The sequence below is a fragment of the Pyxicephalus adspersus genome, chromosome 2, assembly GCF_032062135.1.
Source record: "Pyxicephalus adspersus chromosome 2, UCB_Pads_2.0, whole genome shotgun sequence".
NCBI lineage: Eukaryota > Metazoa > Chordata > Amphibia > Anura > Pyxicephalidae > Pyxicephalus > Pyxicephalus adspersus.
The window spans coordinates 137822671-137850344 of record NC_092859.1 but is presented as its reverse complement, the minus strand read 5'-3'; the positions used below and the strand labels follow the sequence as shown (position 1 = coordinate 137850344).

The window sequence follows — 27674 nt, the reverse complement described above, 5'->3', positions numbered from 1 at the left end:
TTTAGTGGGTGGATTTTGGTGGGGAAAGTTCGAAAGGAGGGGAAACATTGGTTGTGGGGGGGGGGGGGTTTGGTTGTTAGGCAAGTTGACCTAGCTATGTCTTGCCACAGTCATGTTATGTTACTAGAAAACATTATATAAGTGAACCTACAATTTAGACAATTTTAAGGAACGTGCCAGCGTTCTGATGACTGACCTTTGGCCATGACTCTAGAAACATAAAGTATTCTACGCCATAAAGCTCAGTAGGATGGCGGACATCGGAGCTTTTTTTGATGCTCACCAGCCCCTTCAGGACTTGCCTGTCCTTGATAAGTACTCCAAGGATGGGTCTTCTCCTTCTGACCTGGGTGCTCAGCTTTCTGCTCAACTGGATTAGTTTGAACAACTATAGAAGGATCTCCCACAAGTGACCAAGATCTCGTATTAAGGACTTTGAAACTAAAATAGATGATGTTATTGTTGTGGACCCCCATGAACAGAAAATCAAATTAACAATTGGCTCTTTTGAAGCTTGAAGACTTAGAGAATCACAAGTGACAAGTTCAAAATCAGAGGAGTCCACAAAGAATCTGAACTCTTTATTACAACAATTCATACCCAACATTCCTATCTTGAATGTGACTGTATACACTGAGCGCTAGTGCCCAGGAAACCAAAGGGCCCCCACAGGATATAACAGTGAAGCCTACTTATGATTAAAAAAATCCAAGAATGCTGGAACAGAATGGATCTCCTATTTCAATTTCAGGAATATCAGATGTTTGCAGATTTAGCTCTTCAAACAATAATGAAACAGGAATAGACAGACTGAACAGTCAGCACATGTAGCTCTCCGTGGTGCTGAAGTGAGAACAGCCCAATTCTATAAAGCTAATGACACATTTGATCAGTAAAAACACTTTTTAATAACAACACAACACTGGATAATGGTGACAATGTATGATAAATGTCATCCAAATCATTGCTGTCACAAAAATATATACAATTAAGAATAAACCTTCAAAATTTACAGCCATACTTTATTTTCTTTTTAATAATGTAATGCATTATTTATTGCATATTATTTACTACAAACAAGAGGATTTTCGGAAAACTAGTTACAATCTCACAAAAATGTTTGTGTTTATTTATTGAGATAGTCAATGAGGAGAAGAAATACAGGCAATTAACAAATGTTAAAAACCTATATAAATATATTTACTGAAAAGCAAATCTTAAGAATTTATACACGAACTTGGCTGCAGAGGGCTCACCTAGAGGTTCGCTGATTATCCCCTTCCATACTTAATTTTAGACCCATATTCAGCAATGTATAATATTAATGATGACACTAATTATCCATTATATACTCAAGTATAAACCTGAAGATGCCATTCTAAAAAAGCATCTTGTTATATATTTATGTCATAACTAGAGGGTGCTGATGCCTCATGTAAAGTGTGTAATACTTGCTGTCTAAGACATTATTAGTGTTTGTTACACACTTACATGAGGACACAGTGCCATCTACTGGTGTCCAGCAACTATACACAAAAGATCAAATGACTCATCATAACCAACTCAAAAGTAAAAAAACATTTTAATCGGTGAAAAAGGGGAGGAAATGGTAAACAGGCAGCCCATAGAATTTTATTTTACCCCTTTTAAATAAATATTTTAAAATAACACACCGTGGAAATGTTTATTCAAAATACTTTTATTGGCCAGTCTATTTATTACTGTATAATTGTTGGCCTTGATGGTCAATTTTTGCCCTGAATTAAACATGAATCAATGTGTTTTTACTGTTTTTTTCAGGTACAAGTACGTACCAGAGGTTATGTTCTGATTGGTTTATATTTAAGTATATATAGTATATCGTTTGTGGGTATTTAGGAATATTTTTAAGTAATTGGTTTAGCTTTAGCATAACTGATATATTTCACTAAAACAGTAAATTCAAAGTAATATGAATGAGTACTTTCAGGTACGTTTATTATAAACCTAGAAATAAAAACACAATGTTTGCTTAGCCCCCGCCCTCATCTCTGCCTTGAATATAATGACATTCTTTCGAGTGCTTTAAAAATAAAAAATAAAAAGCTCTCTACTGTTCATTTGAAATAGAATAGCCACAGATAGACAGTTCCTATTCCCAGTATAGGATATTTAGATATGCCTGTCCATAACAAAGGTAGATTACAGTAGGATGGTCAATGGAGCCGCTTTGGCCCTAACAGTTTAGGTTGACATTGATAAGGGCTACAATGGGTCCAGAAGGCTTCCTATGTGCAATGTCTGGTATGGGCCCATAAAACACCAAATGTCCACAATGCCAATCCTCTAACGTGACAGGAAGGTGCACAGCTCTAACTGAATATAGAACTATTTCTCTCTATATCTCTGCATGTATGAAGGAGGTTGTTGCCCCCTGGATATCTACCAGGTCTTAGGTTCCTGCCTGGTGTTGCCCTGAGGATGATCTGACTCTGGTCCATACCTGATCTGGAACATAACAACAAGCAATTCCATTGTAGAAAGAAATTTTCCATTTTTCTTCTACTCCTACATAGCCCAATGTTGCAAGATAAGTTGCAAAATGTCTTTTTTGGCTACGTATGACCCATAGTTTAGATCTGTCACTCAAGAACAAAGATAATGGCTAAATATAAAGTATTACAAGTACAATTTTCATTCTACCTAGAAAGCAAATAACCATTAAAACTAAGATTTACTCTAGAGCTAAAGCCAGGACGACCGTATTAAAGCACTATTTATAATAGGGGACACATATTTCAATTAAATCCTATCTCATCCTGCCACTATAGGTATATTAATTAAAACATAACTATAAAACTTTTTTCCATTAGTTTCACAACAGCATAATGAATGAATCCCCATGGCATATGAGAAAAACGTGTCCCAGAGCTCTAACAGTTTGTGCAGTGATTGACAGTACCTCTCCCAGTGGCTGCAGACATTGGGATCCTCTGGATTCAGCAAGACAGCCGTACCAAGCACCAGACACAAGATGAACACCTTTACAGTCCATCGCAAGGCAGCAAAGAGCTTCATTGTGTCACCTGCAGAGACAAAAACACAAAAGGGAAAACCTAACTTTAAAGCTGGGAAATAACATATATATATATATATGTAGATTCCAAAGTTTAAACGGTAGACGGAACTAAGATAGCTGTTTCTATTAACATTATTTATATTATTTTGCACCTATATAACAGACTGGTATAATACTGGTAAAAAAAAATGATTTTGTTAACTTTAAAAAAAACACTAAAACTTCATAACAATCACTGTATTGAAGTAACCATCTAACGCACCTACACATTTGCCAATGTCTTACACTACTCAAGGCACATTGCGTATCAGTGGTTGCCAACCGGTGGCCCTGGCCGATGCATCCCCCAGTGGGGTCAGGAGAAGGACTCTGCTGGGGGGGGCACACTTGCCAGAGCCGCTGACCATATCATCCCAATATGTATCACAGGCTAAGAGCAGTGGGCGGTTGTCTGAGCCTGAGAAGGGAGGGTGGGCAGGTTCTGACATCATGACATCACTCTGGGGGAAGTTTCTTCCCCTTTGAGTGACACCTGGCTTCTCACGCATACGCGGTCTGGAGTCCATAAATTTATTGGTAGTTAGTGAGGGCCAAAAGGTTGGCGACCACTGTTCTGGATAATCCAGCATGAACATATACCAACTAACACTGCCAGTCCCAAAAAAAGTCCCCAAGTCTGTTGGTGCAGTGTTATGATCTGGGGTGTCTGTGGGGACAGTGTTATGATCTAGGGTGCCCCTGGGGGCAGTGTTATGATCTAGGGTGCCTGTTGGGGCAGCGTTATGATCTGGGGTGCCCCTGGGCGCAGTGTTATGATCTGGGGTGCCTGTTGGAGCAGTGTTGTAATGTGGGGTGCCTGTGGGAGCAGAGTAATGATCTGGGGTGCCTGTTGGGTCAGTGTTGTAATCTGGGGTTCCAGTGGGTGCAGTGTTATGATCTGTGTTGCCTGTGGGAGAAGTGTTATGATCTTGGGTGCCTGTCAGGGCAGCATTATGATTTGGGGTGCCTGTGGGGGCAGTGGTATGATCTGGGGTGCCTGTTGGGTCAGTGTTATAATCTGGGGTGCCAGTGGGTGCAGTGTTATGATCTGGGGTGCCTGTGGGAGCAGTGTTATGATCTGGGTTGCCTCTGGGTGCAGTGTTATGATCTGGGTTGCCTGTGGGGGCAGTGTTATGATCTGGGGTGCCTGAGGGGGCAGTGTTATGATCTGGGGTGCCTGTGGGAGCAGTGTTATGGTCTGGGGTGTCTGTGGGGTCAGTGTTATAATCTGGGGTGTCTGTGGGGGCAGTGTTATGGTCTGGGGTGTCTGTGGGTTCTTGCTTGGTTCAGTTGGTCAGGTTCAGGTTCAGCTATGTTATGTTCCCAAAAAATGAGGTCAGATGATTTCCTGAATATACCGAATGACCAGGTTTTTACATCAATGGATTTTTTTCCCGGCATAAACATATTACAGAATGACAATGCTATGATCAATCAGTCAAATTGTGAAAGAATGGTTCAGGAAATATGGGACACCATTGTCAGACATTGGCCATCAGAGTCCCGACCCTAAACCCATTGAGAATCTTTGGAATGTGATGGAGAAGACTTTAAACAGTGTTCTGACTCTCTCATCAATACAAAATCTTAAGGAAAAACTAATACATCTCTATATGGAAATAAATGTGACATTGCATAAGCCTATTGAAATGATACCATGGCAGTTGGGTGCCTTTTTAGAGAAATACAAGTGCCTTTATTTCTGGGGACAGAGCTGATTATAGCGTAGGGTGAACTGTGCAATTTACTAAGTCAGGTATCCAGGTAGCAGAATTGAGTTTTCATTGATCTGTCTTCAGCAGCTGTAATATCATTGGCTGACAAGGGTGTTTAAATTGCTGAGCTCCAAAAGTACTTTTGAGTTAAGGACAGTCAGTTTCCACTTTTTTTTCTATTCTAAATTTTATAGAAAGCCAGATAAAACCAATGCAATAGTTCCCATGAGTGCGCTAAAATTCAGAGACTATAAAAACCTGAAGAATATAAAATAGTTTGCACTGATAATTCATTGTGGAAGCAGCAGAGTTTTTGAGACACCAAACTGTAAACAAAACTTTAAGACAAACAGCAACCAATAGTAAGTTGTATTATGAAGGGGCACTCCAGATGGACATGGGTGGCCTAGCTATGGATGGGTCACAAGCAAAATAATATGCAATATAGTGCAATATAAAAATTCACATACCGTATTTTTTGCCGTATAAGACGCACTTTTTCTTCCCCAAAACTGGGGGGGGGGAAAAGTTGGTGTGTCCTATACGACAAATGTGTTATAAAATAATTAAAATAAGATACTCACCCGATACCCGATCCTGCGTGTGTTTCTTCTCCTCTCTGCAGCAGCGTGTGTCTCCTCTCCTCTGTGGCAGCAGCGTGTCTCCTCCTGGCTGCAGTGAAAGAAGCCGGCACAGCGCCCCCTGCTGTTCCCTGTCCTAACTGCCGTACAGTGGAAAAAAAGCACAGAGTGATCAGAAGGGGAATTTGAATGACACAGAGTGATCAGAAGGGGAATTTGAATGACACAGAGTGATCAGAAGGGGAATTTGAATGACACAGAGTGATCAGAAAGGAAATTTGAAAGGCACAGAGTGATCAGAAAGGGAATTTGAATGGCACATGAGTGATCAGAAGGGGAATACCGGTATGAATGGCACATGAGTGATCAGAAGGGGAATAATCTTTCAGAATCTTTTTTTCTAGATTTTCCTTCTTTAAAATTGGGTGCGTCTTATATTCCGGAGCGTCTTATACGTCGAAAAATACGGTACTTACAAACGGCAATTGTTAGAGAATGCCACACATTTCTAGTCAAATAACTACATCATCAAGACATCAACATTACAAGAGCACCTAGAATCTCAAGGACAATCCTGCTGCACGCACTACTTTAAATACATGTGTACACCCAAACAAAATGACATTTTCTTTGCTTCCAAAACAATTTAATTTCAACAAAAATTGTAGCCAAAAATACAATAAAAATAAATAGTCTATTAAAGATAAAATAAAAAAGCAACATTTTTTTGCTCTCCCCTGCAGTACTTAATTTCCACTACAAGATGTCTAATGGCCAACAATATTCAACCGGCTACACACTGAGCCCAGGTCACCCTATGTAATAGAATACATTAAATTATTTATTAAGTGGAACTAAAATTACAAAAGGTTAAAGGAAGGAAGAATTTTTTTGCAAGGGGAAATGCAAAGTTTCAAAAAAACATTTACACATGCTCCTGGTGGCTTCTTATTTTTGGATTACATGGCATGGTGCAGGCACCATGCAGCATACAGCCCGGTTCTATTCTAGCTGTGCCAGAAAAAGACCTAGATACCAGGGACAATGCAATATTACACTATCCAATGGCCAAGGAGGATCACAGTGGACCCAGAGGAGTTGGTGGTGAAGATGAAGGTTCCTAGATCTGTCATCAATGCACTGCACCTATGCATGATCGCCATTAGAAACTTCAGGGCCCCATACAAGGTGCTACACACTGGGACCCACTCCCCCATTTCTAAAAGTTCCAGTATTGCTACAGTCAAGCTCATTTGATTGGAGCTGGGCACAAAAGTACCTCTTGCCCCATCCCCAATGGTGGCCCTCTGCTTTGAAAAGGTCCCACAATGAGAAAGAATGCTGCACATACTTGCTAATTATTACCAAAAGCTTGGAAAGTTTATTTCCATGTTAATAAATACAAAGCTGCATTATTTGTGTTTTAGATCTGCCTAGAATTCAGCTCTAATTGAATTGCTTGATTTTTTTGTTGCTGTAACCTAAACCTTCTGATCCAATGCAGATCCTCTGAAGCCATTTCCCTATCTACACTCCATGCATTCTAGCAATATCTGCACGGCATTGCTCAGGACAGGCTTCTAATGGTGCCATCAGTGGACTGACCATGGCTGTTTAATGTTATTTGCAATTCTTGTAGTCTTCATTAGAATCCCATGTGACAACACTAGAAAAGAATTCTTAGACATGGAAATTTGAGTTGTCACCATATAACAGAAAGTGTCTGAACAAAGCCTAAGTAGAAATATCACCGGGTAATATATTTTAAAATATTGAAAATAACTTTTTGAAATTACATTGGCATGTTAAAGCTTCTATGAGATGGTAATGATTGGATTTACGTTATCTATAAAAATGCTGTGATTGAGAGGAGAGTGGGCTGCTGACTTATCAGACTAATCTGTTCTCCTCTTGGAGTCCTTGATTTTATATACCCTTTGATAGGCTGGCATCATTAACAATTAACCACTTCATAGCCAAGAAGCTATAGATAGAAACATAGCGAGCAGTCGCAGTTTAAATCTATGAATTTAGCACAACATTTGAAATCAATGGTTGTTACTCTGAAAGGTTCTATTTATTGGCAAACGCTAACAACTCATTCTATCAGAAGCCGGGCGGATCTCCTTTTACGATTTACATACACGCCATTTGCTGCAATTGCTATTTATGTGAAATGCACTTAACCCCGTATCGACAAAGTACGGCAGCAATGCCACGGTTCATGTGTTTACTGTCACTGCGGCACAATTACTTTCTCATGCTTGTATTGAAAAATCAAATACCAGGAAACTTGGACTGTGAATGTCTTCCAGATATTTTTGGAGTCATTCACATAGCTGACTCTATTACACTCATCAGGTGTATGAGTACTGCCACTGTATCAATGCCAAGGGCCTGCGGTACAGAGCATCAAAGTGCTTTGTTTGGTAAGCAGGTCAGAGTTTCTCTACATCTGGCACTTGGTGTCCCCATTTACTTACCCCTGAAGCGTATACTTATCACATGAGTGCTTTCTCCAGGGTACACTTTTACCAGCATGCAATGCTCAGGGGAGTTTTTAACATGGGCTGCTTGATGTGAATGCCTCCTTCATTGTGTGGAATCAGGATACGAGGAAATCAGACATGCATCTATTGTCATCTAATATCTGTGGAGTTTAATGGATTACATCCCATTTGGGGCTCTGGGGAATTGTGTTTACTAACTGTTTCCATTAAAAAACTGTTTCCATTAAAAAAGCATTTCATATACGATGTATTAACCCCTTACTGCAGGAGAATAATAAATACATATAGGATCTGATCAAGAAAAATGATGTGTTCATTTTATATAATAATGATATAATTCAATAAGGATGCTTTATAAAACACATTAGTCATTTTAATATATATTCAAGGACTTATAAATCATAAAACATATTACGTCTAAGTCCTTACTTCTACTAAACATGTCCAAACATTGCTTTGTTTACATCCAGCCTGTCTGCAGTGTGCACTGATAAATATACACAGTAGGATGCAGGTAACTTGTCTTGTTCAATGGCTCTGATTTGCCAGGTCTAGGCCAAGCTGTATTCCATTTACTATAGAAAAAAAAGAGAAAATGGGAATTGTACAGCATTGTCAGGATTGTTCAAATAAGAACAATGAACAAAATTACATCTTACAACAGATTAGACAGCTCAGAATTATGCATTTCAATTGCATAGTGAATTTCAACTGTGTTGCAAAAGTGTATGCAAAGACAGGACTTTATGGGGGGGGGGGCGGTTATATTGAGCCAGCAATGGTTAGGATTTCAAAGATTTATTTTCTGTATTTTTATCAGCAATTTTTCCCATTACATCATGAGAAACAGCCCAGGGTAGGAAGGAAATCCTTCTTCTAGAAAATACATTCTTCATTGTGATCAATCCAGGTTTCCCTATTGTAAGGTTGTGTTATGTGACAGGTGGATTCCCCATCACTTTTTGTACCAGAGACCATGGGCCTTATTTTTTAAAGTTCTCTGAGGCTGGAGAAGATACACTTTCATCAGTGAAGCTGGGTGACCCAGCAAACTTGGAATGGATCTCGTCCAGGATTAAAAACACTTGCTAACAAATAGCAAATTACTTTTATGAAATCCATTCCAAATTTGCTGGGTCACTCAGGTTCACTGATGAAAGTGTATCTTCTCAAGCCTTGAAGAACTTTAATTAATGAGGCCCAATGTTCAGGAGGTCAAAAAGCTAAAAGGATTCTCTAGGGGGAAACAATAGAGGAAAGGTTTAAAACCCTTTACAAAAAAAAAAAAAAAAAAACAAATATTTTTGGCTATATGTAAATTTTAAACTACATCCAAAGGCTCCTGTATGAAAACCTAAATAGCAATGTAAAGTGATGTACAACCCTACTAATCCAACAATAATTTCCTTTATTTTCCCTAACTGAGCCAGTATGTGTTCTTTGATTAGTGTCTCATATGCTCCCCCTCCCAGACAGTGCAGATCACAGAGGGATGGGGTTTCAGCACCAAAGCAGAGCTGTCAATCAGGAAAACAGTGCACAGAACTGGGTGTGGCCAAGTGATGATTGACACACTACAGTCTTATGAATCAGAGACAATGCTGATATCCATGCCTACACAAGTGGCAACTCAGGAACAGTGCAGCATCGTTTCAACATCATCGATAAAGCTTCATTAGGTGGACTTTACTGGCAGAATTAAATAGAGATGAGTGAGAATGCCTCTGGCACTCTCACGAAAATTTCCTCGAACTTCCAAAGGGTCTGTGAAATTTCTGCAAACTGATCTCCCGGACTCATCGGAAGATCAAGCAAATCATTACAGGAGGGGTACCGCGGCTGCATTCATGAATGCAGCCGTGGGAATCCTCCTGTGCGCGATCCCCAGGGAAAAGAGGTTAAATGAGGGCAAGCCCTCATTTAAGCTCTGGTGCCCGGGGAGGCAGCAGTAATACCATGAATGCAGCCATGGGAATCCTCCTGTGTGCAATCCTCTGGGATCATCACAGGACGATTCTCACGGCTATATTCATTTATGATGAGCACAGCGGTGGGACTCCTGTGTTCTTGGATTCGCTGCAAGATCGAATTTTGCTCGCTCATCCTTAGAATCAATGGATATTTGTAGAACTTTCCATGGAAAGTAAGGGAAAACAATTATTGTAGGTGACCCTATAATTTACTTTAGTAGCACATATTTTGTAGTATACATTTTCTATATTAAAACCTAATAATATTATTGGGAGGCCACAGTTCTACTTTAAGTATTGTTTCAGTCCAAAATTCCAGAACTTTACCCAGTATCAACAACAGCGAATTATTTGGAAAAATTAGATAGAACTTTATAGACCAGTCTCCTATGTTATATGTGAGTGTTTTTCAAAAACAGTTCCTCCACAGGTTGTTAGGGGTTTCTTAAACAATAAGCAGTACAGAACTCTAAGTTCTATTTATCTGACACCAATTATCAATTTGGCTATCTGTAATAGCCAGCAATGTAAGAACCATTCTTCCACTTACCACCACACTACAGTACTGTGAGCTGCGTATATAATAATTATTAAAGGGGTTCCGTGATGACCTGAAAAATAATATCTGAGGTTCCCCCTTGTTGAAGGTGATGAAACATCTGATCTTTGTGGACGCTGTGCACTGATGGAAGAATTCAGAAAAGGGAAACGTGTACACTGGGTGACACAGTAATCCCTAGGTCATCTGTTTCTGAAGTAGAATTAAAGAGAAAACCTGTTTGTTAATGTGTCAATAATAATAATGTAATAGTGAGTTTGGGCTGAAGGAAAATCATCCTTAAGATGGCAGTGCCAGGTGATCTTTTCTAAATGTCTGCTCCCACAGAATGTAGCCCCCACAGGAATTTTAGAAACCATAAGAAATCTGGTCGGTATGTTATCTATAAACAGCTCTATAATCAGACACCATGCCCCCAATTTATTAAAGTTTTCCAAGACTTGAGAAGATTATCATAAGAAAACATTTGCCAACTAATAGCAAATGATTTTTAAGAAATCCATTCCAGGTTCCAGATCACCCAGGTTCTTCCATGATTGTCTTCTCCAGACTTGGAGAGTTTTTTTAGATCAGGCTCATCGTGTTACAAGCAGATTTAATCCTCACTACTAATGAAGATAAAGATATTATTAATAACACTGACTGGGTGAAAACACAAAAACACAGTCGTCAACCCATATCAGGATGTGCCCACCATGGCTTGGCCTCTCTAAGTGTTATAATCTGCAGATTGAAAACAAGTTTATAATTACATTATTATAATAAAGTATTTATATAAGTTTAGTGTTTGGGTTTTGATTTACTGTAAAGTTTGAAGCCACAGGCAATCTCCTTGAACCTACTATCATTTCCAGAGTGATCCATGTGTTATTAGTGCTTCTGGCCTTAATGCACAGGCATTATTGCTTTGTGATATGTTCGATAGGTGCCTTATTTTCATACTAATGGGATAAATGAATGATAATTGCATTAACTACCTGCCTTTTGCCACAATTTTTAAAGCTCTTACGCATTAAACCAGTATTAACGTTAGCCAGCATGGGAGCAATTACCAAAGTGACACTGGGGCGTGCGGACAGAGTTGGAGCATTTAACATAGATGGCGAAAATTAAATGCAAAATATGAAAGAGGAAAACACAAATGACTGTGTGCTTTCATAAAACAAATCTGGTGTCGTTATACCCTCTGGGGACTGTGACTGCTGACAGTACAGAAGATTCACCTTCTTCACCTCCCGAGAAAAAGAAAAGGTCCCCTGCAGGTGAAAGGCTCAAAGACTTTTTCCGAACCATCAAATCGATAACACAATTAACATATTATATGTTCTGCCTCCAAATCTCCCCAGACTTTGCTATGCCCTTGATTAGATTAAGCTGGCTGCTTGCTAATGACATGTAATGTTAATTAAGAGAATTACATGATAGGTTTCCCCACGGATGGTAATGTAATGAGGTTGGTGTAGAGCCGAGACGTGGGAAGATAGATAGGCAGCTTTAGAGACAGACTAAGAGACACATGGTTACTGTGTGTTATAAACAGGGGTGTTCTGTGTTCCTGCAATTAGGGCCTGGAAGGCAGTGCCACTAATAACAGGCCAATTAGGAAACGGATGTGAGAAAAAAAACAGATTATCCGAGCAAGGAATACGGATTTCATTACCAAATGGCCCCGGCTGAGCAAATCCAGACTTTGATGGTTGATGCTTTGCCATTTTTTTCTTTTTTTTTGGATATATAAAAAGTAAACCAACTCTAGGAAGCAGAAGGAAGTTTTAAAACGACTCACTAAAATGAAGGCCAAGCATACCCTTTATATCAGAAGTAATCTAATTAATAGATCCTTCTATCCAGCATGAGCCACACAAAGATGTGTACGTGTATTATATATGAGTGCTGGTTTATGCAACCTACAGGCACTCTTTTGAAAAATACATAAAGGGAACAATTAATATATATGACATAAATCCAACATTTTCCTCTCCAGTCTTTTTGCAGTTTATCTGCAATTCATTATTTTTACCATCCAGTATTTATAAAGTGCCAACATATTAGGCAGTGCTGTACAAAATCCATAGTCATGTCATTAGGTGTCCCTCAAAGGGGCTCACAATCTAATGTCACTACCATACTCATCATCAGTGTAACATTCAGTCTATAAGAACTCACACATAAGTTTAAGGGCACCTGAATGTGAGGGCCACATGAAAGCAGACCTTATACTAAAATGGTCTAAATAGGCATACAGTTTCTGGGCCTCCTCCTACCCGCTAAATCAGCTACTATATGTGAAAGTGAAAAACCTGTCTGTAAAGGATAAAGTTGGAAATATACTTACCTTATCCACATATTTTATCTTTAGTGCCTAGGTGAGAATGCTGCTGCCACCCTTCCAGATGGATCCCCCTGAAACACAAGACATATAACATTGTGCTAGTATCTTGTAAAATGTTACCTCCTCTGCGGTCGCCTGTATTCTACCTAGAAGTTTGGAGATATCTGACCCATGGATAAGGCAAGTAAATTCCTAACTTTATCCAGGTACTTTTCACACCTACTTACACTGGGTAATTTGGGAAAGCAAACATTAGCAGATCTTCCATTTTAAAATATAAGTCTAAATATGTATTAATGCGTTATAAATTATACGTTATATGTAATATACTTTGCTATATGTAATGTAATGAAAGAGAGATAACAAACTATCTTTATATATGTAGGATATGTTTTGTCCCTGGTTTAAAAAAAATGGGGGGGGTTCTAATTTACTGGTATGTGGTTCTTTATATACCATTTATAACATTGCTGACCATATAATTTTTACAAGCTGCTTGAATTGTTTTATTGTTTTTTAACCGTCCATTGTATTGGAGGGTACAGTTTAAAAATGTATGATCCATTGGTAAAATAGCTAATATCCCAAGCAACTCCTATAAAACCTAAATGATGAAGGGTCTCCATGTACTAACATTTTGACTCATCTCTCTTTTTAGTTTTTTTATTGTTTCAGGACTACCTATCACAAACCATACAATGAGCAATTAAACAAGGACATTTTGGGATCAAGTTACCTATCCTAGCAAGCTTAGTTTATTTTGGGGGAGTCAGAATTTGCCCCTCTGTACCACATTTTGACCCTCTGCACAAATGGCACAGAATGAACCCCGAAAGGAGCAGCTTCAGCCTGGATGTAAAATGTGTGCTTGCTTGATAGGAGTTTGTATAGTTCAGATTTAGCAATGTTACCTGGGATTTGTCCATCTTGGAGTATGCGTAAAGTCTCCTTATACATTTAGATGTCTCTCACTACAGTAAATGTGGCATGGTGCATCTAAGAGTTGCCGGGCAGTGCATCTATAAACTGGCAAGCAGCAGCAAGACATGAAATGCAGGAATATCAATAGATCAATTTCTGAAATGTCTCCGAGGAAGCTAAGTTGTCAGTCACTGTTCTGTCTCTTATAATGTCATTATCAAGAAAGCTGCTAAATGATATGCAATATACATTAGCTATATTGCAGATTTCACATTTTTATTATCTACTGAGCAAAAGCATGCCAGCTGCAGAATAGAAAATACGCTACCATTATGTGGCATCTTTTCTGCACTGTCAGACTGATGATCTGACTAATTAATCCACGAGAAAAACGTGTGACTTGTTTTATAAGGCAGATGGGTAGTTATATGGAACAGCAGACATGGGAACCAACACTATTTTTGCAGGATTCTGTAAAGGCAATACATTTAATCTATTAGTTATTAGAAGGAAATTCTGAGTCAGGGTACATAAAATAGCCATCAATAAATGTGGCCAATTTCAGTGATTTGAGCAATGATCATTAATGCCTATCAATTAAAGAAGACACTTAGTAATTGTTGTAGGAACAGTATAGAGAAGATAGACACAGGCTGGTACAAGGGGAGTTTGATAGGGTTCCCTCATCATTTCAAAACAGAAGCTTTGTGATAGTACTTGATGGGCAAATGCAGCTTGTTTTAAAATGCATTCTTGCATTTGAGATGTTGCTGGAATCAGAGAATATTACCATTAGCATTTGACCTGAAGTTCATCTCCTTCTGAACTGCAAATGACCTCCCTCCAAGCTGAACTAACTTGCTTCAAGCTGCTTTTGCATCCCCTTTGACTTGTATGGTGGGGAACCAATGCTAATGTGAATAAAAGCCTGTTGCAACAAGCCTTATATATGCTTGGGGAATCATAATCAAAACATCATATTATACTGTATCTGTGTTTAGCTTTAATATGAAAGCCAATAAATTCTTACTTGTCCCTTGTTCAGCGGTAAATGTTTTTACAAACTATTAACATGATGAAGACTAAGCAAGCAACAGCCAAAGCCAAAAATGTGGTCTGCCCGAGGCCAGAATCTGGTTGATGGAGAGAAGTGCACAGAAGTTTTATGTATTACCGGTTTGGCTATCACTTATGTCATGAACTGAACTGATTATTTTGTCTTTCAGAGTTTGACATATATAAGAAATATGTGTCCTCATAAAGGAAATAGTCAAAAAATTTTACACTTCAGCGTTCTGCCCAGCGTTCTGCCCTACAGCTTCTTCTGGGTGGGAAGAAGCTGTAGGCGGGTGGTGGCCTCTGTATTCTGACCCAACTTTTTAGTAACCTCCCAAAAACAGCCGGGTGGTTAATAAAAAATGGTGGGTGATATGTCCAGCTAAAAGGAGCTGGGGAGAACGCTGCACTTTCTGCTGTCTCTGGTATTTATACTTTCTAAATCACTGACATTAAACTAATTTAGTAGAGATTTCGGCGATTTCAGATCTGTGGCAGGCCACAACATTCTGCTGCAGACTGAACTGCTGTCCCGCTCACCCATTTAGGTAAATGAGAGAGGTTGGGAACCATATTATGAATGCTGCCCTGGCAAATGTCAGTGTGGTTCCCATAGGTGACAAGTATTTTTTGGCTACGCAGTTGTTCGAAGATTTGCACCATAGACGTATACAAATCTGGTTACTTGCAGTTTACCACTACATACAGCAGAAGTTTTGCACGGTTTCACACGGCAGGTCTAAAAAGGTCCTTAGTCAGAATTATTGATCACTTTGATAGATCATAATCGGTGTCTGAAGAAGCACAAAGGATCAATATGACACCTGGGCAGCTAAAATTTTAAGAAAACCAACAAAAGTAGTGACACAGAGGTTACAATGGCCATCATGGATTCATGTCATTATAGGTTCATGTCAATATGAACATGTGTGGCTTTACTGCCCTAGAATTATCATGCAGCATGTGGGCAAGAAACATTCGTATTCTATCATTCTTTATTGGAAGATACAGTGGAGCTGAAACAACAGTATTTCTGAATTGCTAGTAAGCATGCTATGAACGGCATTGGTGTCTGAACCAAAAATTACTGGTAGCCCAATGCTAACTCAAAGTACAGAGGTTCTTGGATGGAATATGGAAGAAGAGGGTCACTGGTGAATTAGGCTGAAATATTGCTATGGTTAAAATAGTTTAAGGCTACACAAATAATACACAATAGTTGTTTCCCACTAATGACACATAACCTTATGGAATATTGTTTTCCCATAAACAGTATAATTTTTTTTACAGTATAATTTACACACATATATATATATATATATATATATATATATATATTGTGACATCAATGCAGGATTGGTGGTGAAAGGGAGATATATTTGCCTAAGATTCCTATGTGAATTAACAGGTGGAAGACTCTCACCTGTGGGATAATTAATGAACAAGCACTAAGGGTGGGGATAAAACATAGAGACAGGAGCTCAGTCAGTGGCTTGGCTTGGAGAGACACAGACAGGGGTCTGTGTGAGGAGCTCTGCTGAGACACTCAGAAAGTCGGTCTGTGTGAGTGAGCTCAAAAGAGAGTAGAGGGTTGCTGGAAGCTTCATTTTGAGCTGACAGGGAGAAGCCCTCCCTCAGACAGGGAGGTCTGATGTATACTAAGTTCCGGACAGGCAAGGTTTTTTTTTTATTTTATCTGCAACCTGCAATAAACCTGGCTGTAGGCCAGCTTAAGGCTGATACCTTGGTGTGTGACCTGATTTGGATGAACCAGACAAGTGTCCCTTGACCCCAGCAAAGGCGATCCTGAGTGTAACCCCTCACTATATATATATATATATATATATATATATATATATATATATATATATATATTTCCTCTTAATAGCGGGATATAGCAAATATAACTTTCTCTAGTGCTCAAATCATGGTTATAGAAGTTCACTCAATGGCTCCAGTTCACTGTACAACTTATACCAACCAGCCACACCAATATGATCAATCAAGGTACCCATATGGTCAAGTAATTACTGGACCTTAAAGTTCTATAATAAACCAATCTCAGAAGAACAGAATAAAGGGAACAGAGGGACATTTCATGAGATAACAATGCTTTGGAGAAATATCACACAATATTATTGAATTTCATAAGCAACTATGTTGCTTTATCATTTGAAGTTTTCTTACCCCTTGGGGCTACACTAAGAGATTTACAGCCTCAAATGTAGCGTACAACAGCCGGAGGTTTATGGAGCTGTTAGTGCCAGTTAATCTTGAACTGATCATCTCCTTCTGCTTGAAAGATCCTGTGGGAGCTACTCGTTAACCTCTAATCAGCTTCAGCTTAATAAATGTATAGAGACACACAAGACTATCAATGTTATTAAGAGACCTGCATGGGAAACTGCAGTCATGCTCATTAACAATCTGTAGTATACAGCATGATTCATGGAGTTGTTCTGCCACCTGCAACACCCCAAAGGTGGAGGGGGTTAAAATGGTTGGAGAAGTGCGTGACATTGAAGAACCAGAAGTCACTTTGTCCTGGCATTGCTTGTCCTGTCACTAACACAGGGAGATCAATAGATTTATAACTGGCAGCACAGTGAGTAACCAGAATCAGCTGGAGACATGTATGGGGGAATTGACTTGTGCTCCGGGTCCCTGAGACAATCATCCCCCATCTGGACAGAGGAGATAAATAACCATTTCTCTGTATCCTTTAAGGCAATCACTCCCAAGGGATATATGAATCACTGACACCCGAAAACAAAAGGAAAATGTACAAAATTGCCCAACTACCTGCAAGGAAGTTTTGTAACTATAACTGAAATGAGTTCTTTTTCCGGGTTGGATGCCATATCTAGTATATATATATACTAGTATACTAGTATACTATAAATAGCTACCTAATATAAGAAAAGTACGGTATATCTGTGCTAATGTCTCTGTACGTACCCGGTGGCTCCTAGGGTTTCATGGAAGTTATGTAAAGACCACTTCCGGAGCACCATAGTAGCCCTAAAACACAAAATACTCAAAATGCAAGTGGTTAGCTCTCTGACCTTTGCAGCGCTAGGTCCCAGGTTTAAATCTCGGCCAGGACACTATCTGCATGGAGTTTGCAGGTTCTCCCCATGTTTGCGTGGGTTTCCTCCGGGTACTCCGGGCTTCTCCCACATTCCAAAAACATGCAGTTTGATTAAATGGCCTTAGCCTGTATTAAAGCCACAAATTGACAGTTTTTGGCTTGCTAGAGCTCCATATCTGTCAAGTATGTATAATTACTTGACAGCAGTTTCAGATGTTATGTGAATATGAAAGTATGGATGTATGCATGGGTGTATAGGTAACCTTTTTTCCAAAAGGAGGTAAAGGATAAAATGACTGAGAGTGTATTTATTTATGTGTTATTATAGAGAAAATTCCTTTCACTGCCTATCATGAAGACGCAACAAGAAAATTAGAGGAAATTGCTACAAATTGAGGGGTAATCCTCTCTTTAAAGCTCTCTCCAGAACAGGTGTCCCCAGCGATAGATATCCCCTCATCTCATGTTTGTGTGGCAGCTGTGAAAGTTTGGATTTGCCATTGCTTTCTCTCATTGTGATAATGGCTATCAGAAAAGACAGAAAAGGTAAATTCACCCAGGGGTACACAGACTGCATATATTAAATTTACACACGAATCAGGTTCCAGGATTCTATAGAAAAACACTTATGGCAAAAGTAAACAGTAACTGCTTCAAAACTTGTAAGAGTGCATAAAATCATCGGAAAGCCATAAAGTCAAATGCCAGCAACTCATAGAACAAAAGGGGTTTATTGTTATCCATCAGTGAAATCTTCTTCACTTTAATAAAAACACACTTGATAAATTCAGAAATGTCTACAATGTTTAGATCTATAAAAAAAGAGCTCCAAGTCATACATGAGTCCTAACTTTTATGGTTCACAAGCAGGCCTTCCAGTGAGTGAAAGAATTAACAACAAATAACTAAGTGGAGTATTCCAAATTGTTAACAGAGAAACCAATTTATTATTATTAATCTGAACAAAAGGGAATAGTAAGGTCAAAGTACACAATATGGGTAAATCTCTGAGATACGGGGCATTTTATTTATTGATAATTGAACAAATGCACAATAGCCACATTTGCTGAAGTTGATAGTATAAATCAGACTTTCCCAACCTTAACACAGGTGAACCCTAAAAATAATTTTCAGGTCTTACAATAATTACAATATAAACAGCTCACAGTAGTTAGTGGTGATGATCAGTGGAAAAAATGTCTCCTACATTGTAGGCCAGTGAGATGCTAAAAACATCATTGGGGTCAAATTAACTGACTTGAGAGGCAGAATTTGATAACTGCTTATGGAACCCCTAGCAACCTCTAATGGAACCCTAGGTTACATGAGTGAGAAACACTGGTTTGAATGTTGGCTAAAGATAATGGTGTAAACCATGGGGTATTTTAAATGGTTGAATTAGGGAGTGGTGTAATTAGGGAAAATTGTATTTAAAGTGCTGAAAAAGAATACTAAATAAGTCTTTAACTTTAATTAAGAGTGTATGTTCAAGCCCCTCATTTTCCCTCAAAGTGAATCTATATTTTTTTCAAAATCCAGATTACTAATCAGATACCATGGGATATGTCTGCATTTATTTGATTTTTAAAAAATAAAACATAGTGAAGAAAGGACAGTGCCTTTACTTAACCAGACTCTATATGAGACATTTTCAGAAGAAAAGATCAGGCTCAAGATTTAGTGATTGAGATATATATATATATATATACACATACATACATACAGGTAGTCCCCGAGATACGGACATCTGACATACGGACGACTCCTAGATACTAACGGGGCTTCCCTGCTGTTTGTGTGCAGGACGGAGGCTTGATGGGGGGAGGGGGGCGTTTGCATGACTTGCAGAAGAAATCTTTTGGTAAACATAGCTGAGGTTGTGTTTGAGCTTAAGGACCGCAAACTCTTGTAACTCTTTAATAACCAAGACAAACTCTGCAGTTGTTTTTTTGTTTTTTGCATAATAAAGCACAGCTTGCTCCAGAAGCTAATGAATGTCTAGGCTCGATAAAGTTTTTTTTTTGCTTTGTGATTAACTCACAGTGAGGATTTTATACAGTAACTGACACCAGTCTGCCTAATAATATGTTGAGACAAACATCTGTCCTAATTCCATTTATTAAAATAATGTACCTGTTCCAGCTTACATACAAATTAAACTCAAGAACAAACCCACAGTCCCTATCTCGTATGTAACCGGGGACTACCTGTATATATAATGCCAACAGTAAGACAAAGCAGATAAGATAGGGGTGGGGATTGCTATAGATGTAAAAAAAACAATTGCCTTGATCTCCTATTACCTGCTTTGAAATGCAAAAAGGTACCTTTTTTTGGGGGGGGATGATACAGTACCAGTATTGTAACATGTCAGGAATGTATTCATGCAGACTGCTAAAATGACTTTATACCTCCCCTTTTAAGAGGGAAAATACCCAACCACCCAAGTCACACAAAGGAGCCTGAACAATCTGAGTGATCCTATTTTAAAGGCAGTTCTCTTTGTGATTCCTTGATTTTTAAAGCAATAAAGGGCAAATTTAATAATATCTATACATCAAAGAGCTCTTTTTATTAATACTGAATATTATTTGGCAAACGTGTAAAAACGTATTGAACCAGATTTTAATCATGTGATTTTTCATTAAATATTAAAAGAACACCCCAGGCAATGTGAAGGTAAGTATTCTGAGACAGCCTAGTACAACTGGATATGATGAACCTGATGGAAAGGGTGTGATGTTATGCTCAGTCAGGAGCTGGAGTCTGCTATTAGGAAAAAAAAGGCATTTCTATTTTCTCGTCACACTCCAGAACAGACCTGTAATTAATTTTTTGAACTTGGTTTAGTAAAAATGATGGTCCCAGTAATTAGAATGGTTGCTGCATTTAACCAAATGGCCCCGGTGTAAAATAGGACCTAGGATGTAAAGTTCTTGCTGCCTGAATTCATTTGGGCTGACATCTAATTCATCCATATGTTTAGAACTTAAAGCAAAACCATAGTTCCCCAATTATAAATTGTGTGCAGGCATGATTTTTATTGCAGAAGTTATGTCATCCTGACCTCCCCAATCAAGATGACCGAAGTATAAGAAGGCACAAGATTGGAAGAAGATGACAGCACCTTTGATTGTGTGAGGACAGATGAGTATATTTAAAAAAATATAATTTAAAAGTTATCATTCTTGGATGCACGCACATACCTCCCAACTTTTGGAGATAAGTAGTAATACTTTTTGTTATAGAGGTGTAAAAATAAGGAACAAGAGAACTTGATTCTAAAAGAGGAACCATCTTTTAATTACGCCCTCTTCTTCAACCCCCCCACATTTAGAACATTGTCAAGTTCCTGTCACTTTCACCTACGTAACATCTCCAAAACCTGCCTTAACCTGTCCTGAGACCACTAAACTCCTTGTACACGCTCTTATCATCTCTTGTCTGGACTACTGTAACCACCTCCTCTCTGGTATTCCTCTAACCCGACTCTCTCCTCCATCCTTCCCTCCGCTCCTCTTCTGCTGCCTCTCTTTGTAGTTCTCCTATTTGGCTTCCATTTAGCCTTAAAATCAAATTCAAGATCCTGTGCTTTGCCTTCAAATCCCTCCACAGTTCTTGACCCACTTACCTTTTTGACCTGTTAAAAAAAATACTCCCCCAGCCGCTCTCTCTGCTCCTCTAATGATCTACTAATGACTTCCTCACTCATAACCTCATCACACGCACGGCTCCCAGACTTTTCTAGAGCTGCCAATACTCTCTGAAACTCCCTCCCTAGTCCTATTCGGGTTGCTCCCATTTTCTGCACACTTAAAAGAGCTGTTAACCCATCTTTTTCCTCCTACCCATTTTCTTCTGTCTCTTAAACCTTCACTATTTACCCATCATTCCATGTCCCCCCTCCTATTGTGTGCTACTTCCCCCACCTCTTAGAATGTAAGCTCTTTTGGACAGGGTCCGCTCCTCCTGTGTCATTGTTTATATTTGTCTGTCATTTTCAGCCCTTTTTAATATACAGTAATGTGTTGACACTATATAAATACAGTTTATTAATTCTAATATTATTATTCCTTACACATCAGACAGCTAGAAGAAATGCACATTTGGGAGGATGACATTATTGTATAACTGTATTTTACATCCAGCATGTTTAATTGCTATAGAACTATTTAACAAGAATGAGAGTTATCTGCATCCCACCCCTGGACAGATTATTGGTAGATATAAGTAGACATATCTCTAAGAGACTTGCATATGAATAATAGATCCGCTGTATCAATGTATTGATACCAATTGAACTTATCAAGGCCAGCATAGGAGCAATCAGTGTTTGTAGTGTTTGTGAGGGCCACAACATATGTTTCCAAATAGTCTCATCAGCTACAAAGGTATATATGACCCAAAAGACATCACATCCAGACTTGTTCCTTACGATGGATGCAATAGTGAGATTTCAGTGCTAAAGTTTGCTTTTTTTCTATTGTTAGATTGATTGAGAATCCATTGAAGTAGTGTTTTACCATTATTAAGATTAGAAGTTAGCAAATACTTGAATCAAACCTTGCATTGTTTCGGACCTGGTTCTTTAAACCCAACGTAAACCAACTAATCCAAGTGGGCTGGGTTTGCTGTTTTCAAGGACCACTTACCACTTCACTTTAAATAGTCTTAACTAGGAAGCCCCCCAAGTGACATCAATGCCTGTATTGGTAAATATTATATATTTTTAATAAAATAATGCTTGATAAAGAAGAAAACTAATTCATTATTGTGTAATCTCATCATGGGAATCAGGGTTTCTCCACATAATCTCCTTATTGTTACAAACAAGATCCACATTGAATAAAACTAAATTAAAGTCTTTCCAAGATGGGAAACTAGTTAATAGCCAAAGACATGCTCTAATTATAAATTCCCTAAAATGATGTTATACCCACAAGTGATCTTTTTATCCCTACTTTTCCTTTTTTAATAGCTTTTAGAAGAAAAAAGACAAATATGATAAATAACAGATTGGATGAAAGGTTTAATAGTATTACGTTCTCTTTTACTTGGTAAGGATTGCTTGTTTAAATGTGTATGGAAAAAGAGTGTCAGTCTTTATAAATCATGGACTGTTGGGGGCTATGGGAGAAAGCTACTTTTGACTGGTTGGTGGATTTACCTTTAGGATTCTGGCATCTTTTGTGTGACCATCCCCTGGAAGCAAGCAAGGAGTCCTAAAGCCTGCTCATTGAGTACATAAAAGACAACAGTTCTGCGTAAACAGGCTCATATAATACAGCATTGTTTAAAACCACTATAAAATTTAACACAAGCAAAATTGTTTCTTTATGCATATAAGAATTACTTATTGTTTGATGTTTACACTCTCCGCCATCTTCCATATGTCTTTAGGACAAGTGTGACTGTAAAATGGGTTGCATAGCACACTCCCATCTGCAGCTAAAGGGTTAATGCCACTGTTACAAAATGATTGAGATGGAAGTAAACCAAGTAAACATCATTAGCAGGAATCAATTAACCACCAGAACACAAGCCCGGGGCCACAAGGTTCTTCGGTTGGATCAGTTGTTTTAGAATGAAACCCTAGCACATTTACAAGGATAATCTTGTTCTGGACTCTGTGAGAGATAATTAGGGTCTAGGACAAGCTCACAATCAAAATGCTTTAAACATGGCTGCCAAATGGAATTATATATAAAATGCAATGAATAAATTATGACACTGCGGTTAGAAAACCGGAATGGGAAAGTAGCATTAAACTTTTTATTATTTAGTGTTAAAGTTCTTTAATTTAGATAGTTTTTCATAACCAAAAAATGTAATCCATGGGGAAAAATGTTGTGGACTAAGATCAGGGTTCCATCGGAGGCTTTAATCTCATTAACTCCTTATTGGAAGTCAAATCATTTACACTATACTGGAACCAAAGTGCTGGTAATGAGATGATTTATTAGAACTCTCAGTAGCAAAAAATGGGTCTGTACACCTATTAACTTCTGTATAAAAGTATAAACAGATACTAGGGTCACTTACAATGTAATGTAAAAACTTGAAAAAGTAAATGTCCTTTAACTTTGTTCTCTGAGCCAAATCCTCTTTTCGTTTGTTGCTCACTCTCGCAGACACTACAAAACCTAGTAGTAGGGTTTAAAACATACAGGCAGTGCCGCCAATCTAGAAGTCAGTCAGTGGGTCTGGGGGTGACCATGAGCTGAATGAAAAGCTACAGGCTAAATCAGTACAGGTAGTCCCCGAGTTAAGGACATCAGACATTTGGACGACTCCTAGATAAGAACAACATTCATAGGAGGGAGGCTTGATGGGGGGAGGGGGGGTCTGCATGACTTGTAGAAGAAATTTTTGCTAAACACAGCTGAGGTTATGGGTGATCTTAAGCAATGAGCTTTTCTGCAACATCTTGTAACTCTTTAATGGCAAAGACAAACTCTGCAGTTTTTTTTTTGCTTTGTTTGTGATTAACACACAGTGAGGTTTTATACAGTAACTGACACCACACTGCCTAATAATATGTTAAGACAAACATCTGTCCCAATTGCATTAATTAAAATAATATACCTGTTCCGACATACATACAAATTCAACTTAAGAACAAACCTACAGTCTTAATCTCGTATGTACCTGTAATGGCAATGCTGCGCTGTGATAAAAGCAACCACAGCCTACGTGAAAGCGACAACTTGGCTGTGAATTCAGTAGCAGTGCAGCTGCATTGGCACTCCATTACAGGAAGCTGCATGAGGTGCACATTACTTGCAGGATCCAAGGTATTTGTGGGCCTTTGTGCTGAGACGAAAACAGAACAAATTTTTAAATGGGAGGCCAAAGTTGTGCTTTAATAAATTATATGTATGATAAAAAAATACAGAAGCAGTATAATTTTTAAGAATGAACCTTTGGCCGGTATAAAGCAATCATTAAGCTCCCATGAAATAAATGTGTCGAGACATGAGAGGTGAAATCCTGGAGCAGGTTATTATGAGACCTTTGCAGTCAAACTGAAAGCACTTCTAAATCTCACTTCCTCTAGTAATCACTCACCAAGACTGCCCACTGCAGCAAGGTGACATGGTGCAGCAGGGCTTCTATAAGACATTGGTTCCCAGGAAAGATTATAAAGACTACTGCAGGGTGCCCCCTTTTTGTTGTTGCATTTCTAGGCTAGAATTCTAGTCTGTGAAGGAGCTTCTGACCCAACTTTTTCTTCTATAACCCTTATTATATGGTAATAAAATGTAAAAGGTCTAAATATTATTATTACTAGTTTATGTAAGCAGAATGCATCAGAACATTGACTTCTTGCTCCAACTTCTTCCTCTCTCTGTTCTGCACAAGGTTTCAACTAGAGAGAGACAGTCTGAAAGAAAACAGCTCATGATGAAAATATGTGTCCCATGTGCACATATGTGCATGCTATAAATTCATCAGAGCAGGTGCCATATTTGCTTTGATGGATTTATTGTAGCAACATGTTAAGGTCTTCAGCTGCCTTGAATTTGGGCTTATGGTGTGTTCCTGGACCATTTAGAAGGGCCTAAAGCTTGGAACTTAAATAGTTCACAATTACGGTGAACACTTTGTGGAGGTGCCTTGATGCAGGAGTTTGACTTCATGTGTATTTACAAATGTAGAAAACAAGACTTCTGCTTAAAGGATGACACAGTTTGCTTAAACATTTTGGACTGAGTATCAGTTTGCTGACAGATGGACTGCACAATTCTTCTGGTTCCCAGATCTTAAGAACCATAATGGTCCATCATATATTTATAAACACTTCCTGCTACTATAATTCCTGATGAAGTGTGACTGGTGAGGACCCGAAACGCACTGGATGCTGTTTTTGTGATATTGTAAAAGATAAACAAAAACTACTGGACATTCTCAAGCAAGTTTGCTAGTCTCTTCCTTCCAAACAGGCCATTTTAGATTTAAACATAGCAAACCCTTGCAAACCAGACTGATGAATTGAGAGATGCCTCTCCTACTCTTCTGGTATGGGAACACCTGGTAATAAATGGTAATCAGTAAAAACCAGAATACAGGTATTCCCCAGGTTACATACAAGATAGGGACTGGAGGTTTGTTCTTAAGTTGAATTTGTATGTAAGTCGGAACAGGTACATTATTTTATTGAATGCAAATAGGACAGATGTTTGTCACAACATATTATTAGGCAGCATGGCCAGTTACTGTATAAAAGAGTTAATCACAAAGCAAAAAAAAACTTTATGAAGCCTAGACATTCAATAACTTCTGGAGCAAGCTGTGCTTTGATATGCAAGAATATGCAAGAAAAATCAACTGTAGAGTTTGTCTTTGTCATTAAAGAGTTACAAAAGCTTGCAGAACAGTAAAAGACGTCTTCTCCCGCACAACAACAGGGAAAGCCCTGTTTGTATCTAGGAGTTATCTGTATGTCAGATGTCCGTAACTCAGGTACTACCTGTATATACATATCATAATTCTATATATCGTAATTTCTAAATGATCCCAAACTTATTTTGGAATTATTATAGTCTGCTTCTCTACTGTTCTATACTATACGATAGTATCAGGCTTGAGATCTGGTCTGAGAATTATTACCTGAATATGGCATAGGCCATATTCAATAAACTCGACTTGTAACATTTAAGGGCTGTACACTATAGGGTGCTCTATGCACAAAGAATTTAAATAATAAATCACTTACATGATTGTGCCTGAAAAAATTGTGTTAGCCAATGACTTCCCCTCTTTCGTGTTTCTAGAACATAAAATGAGATGCGTGTGCCACGAATAACAGAAAACAGTTTTTATTCAATATTAAACTTTTCATGTAATCAAACAATTTTAGCATATCTCCCTTTTCCATGAGAATCAAGTGAGACTCACACCCTGTGTATTTGATGAATGAGTTTTTATCAGAAATAGCATCCGTTATTAAATAAAACTATCAAGTATAAAAAGGATGTGTTTCAGTTATGCTGAGCTTTCAAAGTACAAGCAAACACAGAAATGGTAATGTCCTAAAACTCTGTGAGAGGATGCTATTCATACACTTGAGCGAGATAAATGACTTTCATATACATAAATGTTAAACTGACCCAATTCATCCAAGAGATATTTGTCGACTCCCTTATTTACTGCTGACGTTCTGGAAGAATTAACCTGGGCTCAATTAATTAAGAGTTCTTAAAGGCTTGTTTTACATGAATTAATTAATTGAGGCCGGGTTAATTCAATAATGAAATGGATCATGTTGGAAGGTAAGCATTATGAGAATCTCTGAAAATTAAAGAGAACCTAGTATCTGGTATATATTTTTTGCTGTTCAAGCTGAAGTTCACTAATGTTTAAAAACTACCTCTGCATGGGTTTAATGCTTTCTTTGCCTAAGGGGAATGCAAAAGGGGACTTTTTGTTTCTGTATTGTAGGGGATGATGTCAGTGTCTAGCACCAGTTAAGTAGAAACGTGAGATATAAATAAAAGTCTTTTATACATTTTTTTCATAGTTTTAAAGTTTTTTTTACACTTTAAGGTTTTATTTTTATAAAATAAGTAAAAAGAGTTTTGTGCAGTGTTGACATTTTGGCTACCAGTGATATGATTGATAAGGCTTCCCACATCCTTTAGTAAAACACTTACCCCCTGTAAGGTTAGGGTAAAAAAAAAAGCCCAGGTTGGGGTAAATAGTTTATGAGATAAGTTTTAAAATTTTAACGTATTACTGGAGTTCAGTTTTATAGCCCAGTTTCAGCCCGATCAACTTATGTATTTCATTGTATCTTTGAGTATGCATCATTTTTTCAGATGTCCTTTGGCCAATCAGGTGAC

At 38.3% G+C, this 27674-nt stretch overlaps 1 protein-coding gene across 1 annotated transcript in view; it reads right to left on the bottom strand.

The window, feature by feature from the left end:
• MEGF11 (multiple EGF like domains 11) overlaps nucleotides 1-27674 on the bottom strand; it is a gene marked incomplete in the record, with an annotated part of 327149 nt that overhangs the window by 272960 nt on the left and 26515 nt on the right. The window contains 1 exon segment of the mRNA XM_072402612.1: nucleotides 2942-3065. Coding sequence (XP_072258713.1) covers nucleotides 2942-3057 — 116 coding nt within the window.